This window comes from Labrus mixtus, chromosome 15 (assembly GCF_963584025.1).
Source record: "Labrus mixtus chromosome 15, fLabMix1.1, whole genome shotgun sequence".
Lineage (NCBI taxonomy): Eukaryota > Metazoa > Chordata > Actinopteri > Labriformes > Labridae > Labrus > Labrus mixtus.
In genome coordinates this window covers 2,062,623-2,075,954 of record NC_083626.1, presented here as the reverse complement: position 1 = coordinate 2,075,954, position 13,332 = coordinate 2,062,623, and the positions used below count along the sequence as shown (strand labels likewise).

Below are 13,332 nucleotides of genomic sequence, written 5' to 3'. Positions count from 1 at the left end.
TTTAAGCAAATATGCTGTTTGATCAACTTCCTGTTGTGCAATGAAGTGACTGGTATAGCATGTGATTCCAGGGTGACCTAGAGGCTGTCAATTGTCACGCTGCACTCACATCTTGATCTGCATCCACTTTAAAGGGGATATGGTTGTTAGTTGTTTAGAGGTGACACAGCAGTATGCCTGACACTTTGCTGTTGCTTCGCTGCCTCTGTGGGCTCGTGAGGCGACCCAGGATGGCTAGAAGTGTGGGGGTATTTGCCGGGGTGGGCCGGTCTCCCACTGGGAAGGTCAAGTCATTTCCTGCTCTGAGAGACCTCCGTCCCTCGCAGCTGTCAATGCTGTCAGAAGCCCACCTCCTACATCTGTAACCCCCTCTTCCTCTTGTTCTGGTGATGTGATGGATTTCACCGAAGGAACTCCCTCATGCTACTGCAAAATCAAAGATTAACCATCTGAGATTAAACAAGTGTAAAGCCTTCTGTTCATAAATTTGATAAAAGATAAGAAGTATCAAGATAAAAGCAGATATGAAAAAATATGAGGCCTAAAACTTCTAAACAGGGACAATAGTATCTGCATTATATCTGATATGTCAACCAAATCTGTTTCATATCTCTTCAGACAAATCTTTGAGCAGTAGATAATTCTGACATTGGAAATAGCCCAGGTGATAAATGTCTGCCTACCAATGATTTAACAATGTCTCTATCTGGAGTATTAAGTAAGTAGGTGTTAACATACACGTTCTATGTTAAAAACATTTGTGTAGGCCGATATCCTGACATGGTGACACATGGAATTCTCTTATAGAGGAACCAGCTGTGTACAAACATGTAATAGTAATCAGAGCCCTGTTACAGGCTGCACACTGATTGGCCTGCTGCTGTTTTCAAAGTCACGCTTCATCCTGTCTTATACTTGAGTTTCACATTCCTTTTAGTTGTAATGCGCTCATTCATGTGAATCAATGAGGTTGTAACAAAAAAGGACTTTTGTCACAACTATATGTGTAACCTGTAACATTAAAAAACAGGGTGAAAATACACCAGGTGCAGCTCATACATGAGCAGAAGTTATAGTTAGAAGTTATTGCACCTCATTGTTACCACCCACCTCTTCCTGAAGTCTGACATGGAACATGGATGCGAAAGTGGACTTCCACACAGAGGGTATGACTATATAGTTTGCTTGTGAATTTGTTTTATAGAGAAGGGATGCAGAGGTTAAAAGTCACCGTCTACTTATATTTTGTCGCTGCTGTCTAAAGAGTTACGTGTCATTTGAAATACCCAATCTGTTTTAATCTTTTTAATTCAATAAATGTGCACTCGGGTCTGACTGGTTGGAGGCGTCGGGCTCCTCAAATGTCTGAGTGGGCTTCACACCATAGCCTTTGACCTCAACTCGTGAGGAGACAGCTCAGTTATCAAAGACAGTCAACAGGAGCATGAGGAGGGTGGGCTGAAGAAAGATCTTTGTGTTGCTTTTGATTTTTGGGTAGCTCTGGAACTGCACTGTGAGCCAAGAGAATATACTCCCTGTCTGATGGTAAATGGAGTAGACTTAGTATATTTTAAACATGTGGAATTCCAGAAAGCTAATTTGGTTTTGAATGAAATGTATATGAATGATTAGACACACAAAAAAACATTTTAAAAAAACATGTAGAAACATACACCATTAAAGGTTGAGTTGCTACCCCCATAAAAAGAAGGAAGCAAGAAGACTTTTTTTCCCAGGGTACCAACAGAGTAAAACAAAACAGTCAGTCAGCAAAGAATTGATTGGGGAAGCGACAAGATTTAAGTGATTTAAACCCTGTGACATCTGATTTCACAGTAACAGCTTCAATGAATGGCAGAGATTTGAGCATGAAAAGAACGATTCTTTGCCCAGGATGCAGCGCTGAAGGCTTGGGCAGCTTCCCCACCCAGGATCTGAGGCCTAAACTTGGACTGGGGGTGTGCAGGCCCAGTGGGAGGCCTTCCGCAACCCATGTGAAGTTAAACTCCGGTTCATCCAAAGCTTTACTTGAATAGGGGAGGACAAAGACAGGAAGGGCATTTCTACAGAAATTGAATACGCACTGCTGGGCTTACTTTAAGATTTGTTTTGGTTTGCTAACGTATGTAAGTATCCGTTAATCAGTAAGACAGCACTGTCATATTTAGTTCCATGTATTCACTTACAATGTCTACAGTATGTTTTTATGTGTCTTATCACACAAAGCATACCATATAGAACATATAGTATCTTGTTAGTTGGGTTTTAGGCTATCTATCTTTGTGTGTTTGGTGTACCACTGCACTGTCTTGTTGGCCGTGTACCGTTTTAAATCTTTATTATACATTAAAATAAAATGTAATATTATCCTAAGCTGCAGCTCCCTGCATATCATCAGAGTGTAAAAAAAACCGTTTGGAACTGACTCAAGGTCGCTGAACAGGACAGAGACAAACAGAATGTTCTTTTTCAGTAAATAGATGTGACAGGAGGACGTTGTCAATATTTGTCTTTGGTCACAACTTGTACTTAGGTCAAAGTCTTTCTGAATTGCCAGCTCATCACATACAGGGGCGTCTTTCTGGAAGAAAAAAGCAATGATAGTTACAGGTTTCAGATTTTTATTTAACCAGGTAATTAGCCCATTGAGATCCAGATCTTTTCACAAGTGTGACCTGGCCAAGAGGGCAGCTGACACCTGGCCTGACCATCGCATGCTCTGTTGTTTCTCCTGTAACATAGCTCAGAGTCTTGAGGCATGACAAAGTCAATCTTCTTTTATTCCTCATGTGTATCTCTCTTGTCACTCCCACCTTCCCTTCGTTCACCTTATTTACCCCTGGTCCATCACTTCCTGTTGAGTCAACAGAAGAGCACCATGTCTTACAGTTTATTGCTCCCCTCCTTGCTTACCTCCTCCACTTCCTTGTTCACAGAATCCTGTCTTGAATGGGAGAAAAATGCTGGTGTGACCATTTAGCAACCCCACCAGTGTAGATATGACATGATTTAGCATGAAAAAAAAGGTAGAGTCTGAGAAAAGTCAAATGAGACATAAGAGTCTCTTCCTGGTAACATGACTGATTCATACAGTAAATGACTCAGGAGATCATTGGACACAGAAGATTATAGAACTCCAGTATTAGCTTGGCTGATAGTGCACCATATTGCTCATCATAGCAGGTCATTATCTTATGTCATTGTTGGAGAGAAAATAGACCTTCAAGAAAAACAGTGAGATTAAAGCCATTGATAAAAAACGGCCATACAACTAATACCTAAACAAGATAGAAATAAATATTGACATGATTTTCACAATAACACTCGAGTAGCAGTTTCTCCATGGAAAATGTTTATACATTGCTATTTGCACACATATCCTAACAAAGCAGGAGGAAGTGATGCTGTGGTGAGGTAAGGCAAATGCAGGCAGTGAGTGCTCGTGTGTGAGGGAGGGTTGAGGGCATGGCTCTGAGAAACGAAAGGGCTCTGTGGTGGTTTGGTTGACTCATTCAAAAAGAAAAAAAAGAGAGGCTGACTCAGTTTGAAAACTTGTCTCCGGGAGCACGTCGTCAGTCTACATTGCATGTTGTGTGACTGTGTGTGAGTGTTAAAAGTGGTCTTGTCTGGACAAATCATAAAAGGGGCTTAACAGGATAAAGGAACTCCTACAGCTTAATCTTTTTTACTCTGACTGATAGAAATCGTTTTTCTTTGTAGTTACAGGTTTCTCTCTGTCAGATATATACTTGTTTTTTTCCATAACTACTCAAAGAATAACCTGCATATTGCATCAAACAGAAAATAAAGCTTTGCCCCAAGGAGTGCCTTTTCACACCGCTGCCGTTATCCCATCCTGGCAGAAGGTCAAAGTTTTTCTGTGATTCAACTATTTCGTCATTCCTGCTGTTTTCTCTACACACCCTTTTTGGCAGAAGCCTACTCTCATTACTGTGTCAGTCCAACTTTCAACACAACTGTATCCATCCAGGAGTAAGAACTTCGGGACTCACTGTAGAATTATTCATTCTGCATGTGTTGCAAAGTCCAGGAATGGTGTGCTGTTGTTGACATTATTGAGCTCATTGGGTGTTGACAAGTACACCTCCCTCCAACAAGTTATTTCCTGATAAAATTGTTGCTGTTTTAGCTGAAGTGTGATGTGCTATCATACTGTACTCAGAAGTTCTGCTTGTTTTTATATTTACTATTATTCTTAAATGTGGAAAATAGTAAAAAAATAAAGAAAAACCCATCTTTTAGTGGGTGAGCCCTTGATAAGCGTACAGTAGCTATATTATCATAATATACTGTAGTATACTGTTACTGTTGTGTTTCCAAACTTTTGACTGGTAGTGTATATTTATTTTTTAATTTTTGTAAGTAGGCCTAGACAGAAAATAAACTTGTTCAGTTGTCAAACTCTATGCTTGAAATATATTTACTTGCTAGCAGTGATAGCATCATGACAGTGAGCTGCTAATGCTCCAGGTCGGGTCTGTACAATGGAACCAAATTGTTTTAATTGGTATATTTTATTAATGGGGTTTTTTTTATTAACATTTTCGTCTCTGATTATGTACCATACCAACATTTCACATTACACTTTACATTGACTGCATTTCTAAAAAAAAACCTGTTACCTATTACCCAACAGAGAAGTTAATTAAACACTTGAATTTCCTCAACTTGCTTTTAACATTCTTCAAAATAAGAGGGCTGATTTTTTTATTTCGACTGCAAAAGTTGCTTCAGTCATAATAAATATCAGGTTTAAATAAAGAATATATATTGTGATTGGTGGCGGAATTGTTTGCAATACAAGGGGCACCAGCTAAAATATTGCCCAGGGCACCAAGTGGGTTAGGGCCGGGGCTCTGGTGTATGGTCTGTTATTCTCTGTTGTCCACAAAAAGTGTGAGTTATTTGTCAGCTGTTCCAAAGCCACAAGGAAATATTTCTTACTATCTCCTTCTGGTTTTAAAAAATGTTGTTGACAGTCATTTCCACTAAATCATTATTATGTCTTATTATTATGACTGGTTTGTGTTCTTCTGGCCCTACATTTTAACACAACTGGAGACAGACTCAGTCCTGGCAGGGGTGTTTGGTCTTCACACAAAATGAACTAGTGACACCTTGTGTTCAAAAGGTAGTACTTTGAGAAAAACAATTGCGACAATTGTGAGTTAAAGTGGACTAAAAGAGAAACCCTTTCTATTTTGTTTGCACAACATTTTGACTTTGAGTAGATGTTTAACAGGAATATGAAAAGAGTTACTATTAACATTGTTTTCTTTTACATTTTAGTTTACATTAACACATATTTACAGAACTTTCTGTGCATAGCTCCTTAGATTATTACATTTTGTTACAAGATTCTTTTCGTGGGTATGATCGGGATAGTGAAGATCTTATTGCATGTGATTTTTTTAGTTTCACATTTGTCCCTTAAGTGGAGAAGTTTGATCAAATGGGGTCTAAGGAATTGGGACTGAAATACTTTCCTCAAATCCTCAAACAGACGAGCAGCCTGAACAAAACAGCTGATAATGACAGAGAACAGTCAATGTGAGCTGCTCACTCTGCAGTCCTACTTCACGTCCAGCAAAACATTAGCCAGCGTGTGTGTGGGCTGTTAAATATTTGACTTTCTCGCTTACAGGAAATAAACTGTCTGCATGTCGCTGGGCAGCTCCTCAGAAAAAACATGCTTAGCTGTCATCCTGAACACTGCTGCTGTGACCCTTGAATCCAATGTGTTTTATTCTTAGTCTTGACATGTGTAGGTATCAGACATGAGGTTGAAAGATCAATGACAAAGATTATCCAGTCTTTGAGTGTTAGTGCCAATCAGCACTTTCTGGTTAAGAAAAACTACTTTTCATTGCACAGTCTGCAAGTGATAACCTCAAACTGAAGGAGTCAATGAATGGGAGCCAGGGAGGATATTCTGACTCAATAACAGGGTGAGCATAAGTGAAAAGATATTCATTTCCCAACAACATTAAATAATCAAATACCTTTCAAATAAAATAACGCGTATCTTACCTTGCAAATTATGAAACTTAAAAAATTCCGTCCTTCAACACAAATGTTAGGAATCTCTGGTTGCGGACAGTGATAATTATAAAGTTTATCTTTCTCGGGCTAATGTTCCCTGACAGACATGAGGGAAGGTTTTTAATGATTTATAAACTCAGATTCAGTGGAAAAACAAGACAAACTGACGTCATGGTTACAGCTGGTGCTGCTCTTATGAGCTCTTATGGGCCCCTTCAAACTGAGCAATGGAGTACACAAGTCTTTACTGAGATTTTTACATCTCCAAAGATTGTGTTATACTGTATTGTTTGCTTCTTTAATAAATGTATAGATGATAAAAACGTGCAGGTTTTTGCATATTTAACAGGGAATAACGCGCTTCATAAATGAAAAATGATATCCACAATAAAAAACCAAACTAGAAATGGACCTTAAGAAAAGTGTGAGAACTTTTAATGTACACCCTGAGATATTTACTGATACATACATTCATATTTTGTTTTGGGGGGGCTTTTTGTGTCTTTAATGAAGAGATAGGATAGTGGATAGAGTTGGAAATGGTGAATGACATGCGGGAAAGGAGCCACAAGTGGGTTTCAAACCTGGGCTGCCCGCTCGAAGGACCATAGCCTCCACACATAGCCGCGCGCACTGACCACTGCGCCACCAGCATATTTATGTATGTAGTGATATTGAGAGACAGTGAAGAATGTTTCAAAGACAATACAACATGTGCAGCTGCTCAACGTTTTTAGCAGACAGACAGACAGACAGACAGACAGACAGACACACACACACACACACACACACACACACACACACACACACACACACACACACACACACACACACACACACACACACACACACACACACACACACACACACACACACACACACACACACACACACACACACACACACACACACACACAAATAAACAAATAATTAAAAACCTTAAGCAAAATGAATGAAATAATCAGCCTTGTTGCACTCAAACATTTGGCCCTGGTCATGATTTGGTCTAATTGTGTTATAAGTAGCCGTACTAACCAGATATTATTATTGTCATACAATGATTTTCATGGCAAAATCATTTATGAAAAGGTCTTTTTTCAGTTGCTTAGCTCTGGCTACTGTCCCCACAGTACACCACTGTGCTCTCCAGTCGAGAACGCTCAGCTTCAAACACTAGCAAATGGCTCAGCAGTGTTTCCTCGGGACCCGAGCGGATCAGGGAGGGATCATTGTTCTGCACTCAGGGAAACACAGAAACAACCACATGTAAGGCCAAACCAACATCAGAGACATTGTTTTTAACATCTGTTTTTGACTTTCAAGCAGGTACAATAATGTCACTACAGTGATGTTCTAGGTCTGTTTATGTTTTCAAACAAGGTCAACTGTTCATATACTGCCTCTGACAACTAATACTTACAGTCTATGCTGACAACGCTATAAGTTGATCTTAAAGTTGGTAAACAAAAAAAAACAAACGCTCTTAAGTAAGTTTTTTTTGCAAGCACTCACCGCGACAGCAGAAATAAAGGCATCTATGAAGTGGTAGTCTGCTCCACCATGTCCACTCATACCAAAGTGTTTGGGGACATTATTGGGTGCTGTGTGCTTTGTTGATCTCTGGGTCAGAAAGTCAAACACATTCACCTCATGGCCATTATAAGACAGCTCCCCCTGTGAAGACATGTTTCAGTGTTTAAGTGAGCTAATGCATCCGTCTTTCAACACAGTTAGAAGTAGGTATACATATCAGTGTATTCATAACAGCAGAGCAGTAGTGGGTGGTCTCGGGGGGGTGATCATGGCCTGAAGTGTTGCATGTTGCAACAAAGTATAATTAATAAAAAACGTCTCTGCATTCAAAGTCACATACTACTGATCTTCTTTCTCAAATGTTTAAAGTTTGTGAGCAAGAAACTATTAGAGATGCACCGATTGTGAAAACCAGTGTCGACACTGAGTGGCAACCTCTTTGTGTTTAATAATGTAGCCAATGCCGATGTGCAAAATTCTGCAGTTCCATGAGTTTCCACTTGAAACTCCACTCGTTTTATAACTCATTCCTTTTGATGCTTTGAAAGATAAAACTTGTGCATAGGCTTCGTCCACTATTATTTACACTCTATGGTTGATACTGATGTTTGAAATACATTTAGTCGATTGCAGATTAAAATACTGATGTTTTTTAGTTATTTCTCTCTAAAACTTTGTTTCTGTTTTTCAAATAATGTATGTGATTTGATGTCTTTATACTGTAAGTAGTCCCTCCTCTTGAAATGTCACTTGAACATGTGTTACAAACTGCATGTTGCTGATTTTTCTCGGAGAAAGTGTAAGACCCCCTCACTGCTGACATTCTCTTTCATATCTGACCAAGAAAACAAATCAGAGTTTGTCCAAATGGGGACTTCTTCTGCTCAATAAAAAACGATTCTCTAGCTTGTTAGCATTAAATTGATATAACACAACAGATACACATCTGATACTGACAACGACACATTATCAACCAATGTCTGTCAACAGAGCCAATATTGGCCAATACAGATGTTCAACCGATAGATCAATGCATCCCTAGTAACATTTATCAATTTTTTAATTGTACACCACTGGATTGGCAACAAATCAATCTCAAGGTGCTGTATAAAGCATAAAGGTGTACACCTATCACGCTCTGTGTTCTTTAGTTTTTGAGTCACATGTCATGTCATGTGTGCCAAAATTAAGGAATGCATCCTCTGAAGAGTAGAGGTTTGTTGTTATAACATTTACAAACACTTTCATTTGGGGTAAATACTTTGGTGTCCTTATCCTGTAGCCATGAAGCTCCATGTTAGTGCACTTAGTTCTTTAATTTGGCCTACCTTGCTGCCATGGATGGTTGTTTTTCGTTTGCATATCTCCTCAGTGAACGCCACCATTGAAAAGGCTGCGGTCACACCCCCTTCAAACTCCATATTAACAACCTGGACAATCAGAACAGATCAATAAGACTAGACATTTGGGGGACATTGTTTTGACATTTTTACTGGCTTCAAAATACACATCAGCAAAAGATCCATACATACACGTTTTCTGTTTTAACAACTATTTCAGTGGAGTTAAAATCTTTCAAAATCATGAAGGAAATTATTGCTGAGAACAAACACAAAGTAAATTCTGGTAACTTGAAAGGATGTAAATAAATGATGAGCATTAGCAGGCTGTGGCTTAGAGGATAACACAGTAAAGAAACTGTTTTCAGATGCTTCCCGATAACTATGATAATAAAGGACAAATATGAGAGTACACTTCAGTGTTTTATTTGGATAAACCTTTTCTTCTGACTTACTATACTGTCCTTTTGTAAAAAGTGAAATGTTATTGATATAAAATGGTTCAATGATTTTACATCTTACTTGTCAGTCCACTGAGTTGTGGATGTATGAGGAGCAGTCAAGAAATATATGATTTTCTTTGTTACTATGATGGATACTGGTGCATTCATGATGGTGTTTTAGTTTAAGCCTTAGTTATAGAGGGATGGTATGTTGTGTAGCATGTGATATAAAGTCATTGTTTTCTAACCTGGTTAGTGCACACATCATTGTCACACTCGTAGACACAGCGGCCATATGGTCCGTTCTTCAGTGCCTCAGTTACTGACTCGATGTCTGGTAATGAGCTCGGGCATATGACTGATACAGGCCAGCCAGTGTGACCCTAGTGCATAAACAAACACACATTTATTATACAAGTATGGGAATCATGTATAGTTTCATGTCAACAGAGTGGATACATTGGATAATTCCTGAAAATCATAATGAAATGTTTACCTGTTTCACTCTATCCAGGTAAATTTTGCATGCTGAGTACGGACAGTCTTGCTCTATTGGACAGTTCATGCAGCGATCTCCAGCACCAAATGGCTGGAGAAAAAATGAAACAACCAAAGTTAAAGTTATATTCATTCCCAGTAGTATGATTTTACAAATTGTACGGTGGCTGGGAAGTGCAAAGCAAAATTAAGACAAAATGACCTCTCACTCAGTCACTTCCAGGTCACTTCCTGCATTTGGTACATTCCCTTTCCGTCGAGATTCTGTCGTTTGTAAATTTGTCTCAGTGCTTGTAAAAGTCTTTCACATCTTGTCAATTTGTTTTATAAAATGTAAATGTGTTCTGCCCTTGGTAAAATTGTTTTGGTTATGTAATTCTGTTTTATAAAATGTAAAAATGTTTTTCTAAATTTTAATTTCTCTCATTTTTTTTTTTTAAGTGTTTAACACTGTGTCATTTTGCTTTGCACTTCCCAACCACCGTAAAATAGAACAGGCATGGAAATACTGTATCTTAGTGACAACATAACACAACACAGATACATGAAAAAGGTTTAAAGACATTCTTATGTACTGTTACATAGAACAGCTATAGCTCTACAATACAAATGAACTGCAGAATAAAATCCACACACCTTGTTTTCTTTTTGAAAGTGGCTGACTGATCCAAATGATGAAACTTTCACACACCTGCCAAGTATAAAACAGCAATATTAATGATTTGTCTGGGGAAAAAATAGAAGCACCATTAAACCAGATGACTAACCACAACATTTAATGAAGTGCATATATTTCTCAGTAAAGGCCAGGTTGATCATTGAATGTTGTCTGTTTATTTACCTACGTGCTCCTGCCCAGTGATGTATCAGGTCAATGTCATGGCACGACTTTGCCAAAAGAGCAAAAGAGCTCTCTGCTTCATTCCTCCAGTTCCCCCGGACAAATGAGTGAGCAAAGTGATAAAACCCAACCTGGAACAGGAGGTTAACATTTATCTGTATAACTGGTGCCTTGGTGAAAATAAAAATTAAAGGCATTATGCTTTAATGAATGATGAGAATCTCTGAGGAATAGCAGCACTACTTTCAGTTTTCTGTTTAAATTCTTACCGGCTCAAAGTGCTGAATATGGATCACATCGCCTATAGCTCCAGCATCAATCAGCTCCTACAAAAGATCAGTTTCATTGTTATTTGAAAACATAAATAAATCCTTGTTTGGAGTTGCCCCAATGCAGAAAAAGTTTAATTTGCCTGTATTAAAACAGCCAATATAAGCAGACCTCCCCCTACTGAAATCTATTGAAAACATAATTACAACCAAATTGACATCTTTAAACCCTGAACAGTGAGGAATCTATCTGATTGTTTCATAAACACAAAGTGTAACAGAAGACATTTACCTTTATCATGTGAATGACAGGATCATAGCGCAGAACATGAGCCACTGAAAGCATCACACCACTCAGAGTGCAGGCCTTCACGATCGCTGTGCAGTCTTCAACAGTTGTCTGGAGTAGAGTTAAGAAAAGAACATAAGTGAGAAATTGACACACAAAGATGAGGACTATCTGACTCAAATTTGCAATGAGTTTGAAAGAAATATAACAGAAATGCTGACTGAAAAAACTTCACTGCAATGTAATATCAAAAATACAGATTGACAGGTTTTTACAGTGTCGTTTTCAGAAATACAAAAATGCAAATTAACATGCTCAAACAACTTATTTTACTTTTTTCTTAAAATGAAAGTTCCAATTTAATCTGTTAAAAATCTATCTACAAAACACTTACTGCCATTGGTTTCTCCAGCAACACGTGGTAGCCCTTATTGGCAAAGGCCACTGCAGGCTCCTTAGAAACAAAAACAAGTTCAACGGACATTAACTTTGTATAAAGAAGATTAAATATCAAGAGTTACACATGTATACAGGATATACATAATGATTGTAGGTTTACCTTATGGTGGCGGTCTGGAGTACATATTAACACAGCATCTGCAAACTTCTCTCTTTCAGCTATACTTTTCCATTCTAGTGTAAAAAAACCAAACAGAGCTTTTAGTTTAATAACAGTCAAAAAATCATCATCAGTAATGAATGTTTTACGTTTTGATACTTACCACTAAATACATTTCCATCTTCAATTCTGTGCTGCTGTTGAATTTTAGTGCGGGCAAATTTTCTTGGATCAGCAACTCCAACAACCTAAAAGGTTGACGATGATTAAAAGAAATAGAAATATAGTTACAAGTTACAACTGCTGTGACATTGGGTGCCAATACTTTTTTTTTTTTCCTAACTATTTCAGCAGAGTTAAAATCTTTAAAATCATTTGAGAATGATTGCTTAGAACAAAAACAAATAACAAGTAATTCTCTGCATTTTTAACTCCTTGTTACAGACACTATTCATTTGATGTGTGTGATATTTACTTTTCTGCTATAATTGATGTTTCTGTGGAGAAACAAGGATCTCCAATCAGATGATTTAACTGGCAGATACTTTATGATTACAGAGTGTTTATTTTGTCAGTTCAGAACACAGCACACAAATATTACAGTCCACTACATTTGATCATGTTTTACTACTTGGAAGGAAAACCTCTGCTGACCTTCATGCGCTCAGGCTGAATAGAGGCAAACTGGGAGTAATTGTCCCCTCGATTGCCAGCTCCAACCACGATCACACGGACGGGGGAAGTCATCTTGGTGTCCTGTGAACTTTGTCACAACTAAAGCTTATATAAACACCTTACACAATTTCTGAACTAATAAACACAGGCTATGAGTCAGAGGTGATCACATGGACAACGTATCTATCATAATCTGGGTTAATCGTTGCTAGATATATAGTTATCTTTAGCCATAGATTGTTTAAAGGGGGACTTAATTTACAATATCAAACCATTTGTCATTTTAAATTATAGCCTGCATCCATAGTAGGTTGTTCACTATAATTCCTCAAAACAGCATTGGTTTCTAAAAAAAAACCAACGAATTTAATAATATGACTCAGTACCTGTGTTGTCAAAATCTTGTAATTGTCTTCCGTGTTGATCAGGTAAAGTAAAAGCACGACTAGGCTACTATATTCTCCAACTGGAAAAGAGAGAGGACTACAGCTGAGTAGTTGACTTCTTCGACCAATAAAAGCCGACCGCAGAGCAGTCGGAGAGTTACGTAGCGCCTCCTACCGTGTGCACGTGGATCTTCTGTTGCATTCACAACTCCTCGTAAAAAAATGTTTAGCAAGGAAATGCAATATATTGTGAGATTTGGATTTAACCTTCGGAGAGTATCCTTTTATTCCGTAAACAGGGTGCAAATACATTTCAGTTGTATTTGTTGTTTCAATGCAAATGATATAATGATTTGGGGGACAATAGGTAGCGATAGGTCAGGTCACAAGCATAGACTGTAAATATTACGGTCACAAGACGACACCGAAGTCACAA

The 13,332-nt window shown here is 38.2% G+C and overlaps 1 protein-coding gene across 2 annotated transcripts; it reads right to left on the bottom strand.

The window, feature by feature from the left end:
• Positions 1-7,073: 7,073 nt before the first annotated feature.
• Positions 7,074-13,036, bottom strand: zgc:154075 (uncharacterized protein LOC556929 homolog). Of its 2 annotated transcripts, none has more exons than XM_061057037.1 (14): positions 12,897-13,036; positions 12,490-12,598; positions 11,999-12,083; positions 11,836-11,909; positions 11,671-11,730; positions 11,280-11,387; positions 10,988-11,044; positions 10,719-10,849; positions 10,514-10,568; positions 9,876-9,968; positions 9,628-9,762; positions 8,925-9,026; positions 7,576-7,737; positions 7,074-7,297 (listed from the first exon to the last, which is right to left on the bottom strand). In XM_061057037.1, exons 2-14 carry the CDS (start codon positions 12,580-12,582, stop codon positions 7,169-7,171), a joined length of 1,284 nt encoding a protein of 427 aa, XP_060913020.1. In that variant the 5' UTR covers positions 12,583-12,598; positions 12,897-13,036; the 3' UTR covers positions 7,074-7,168. The 2 variants fall into 2 exon arrangements, with proteins under 2 accessions (XP_060913020.1, XP_060913022.1); XM_061057039.1 differs by having other exon boundaries at positions 12,490-12,591; positions 12,897-13,028.
• Between the last annotated feature and the right edge of the window lie 296 nt (positions 13,037-13,332).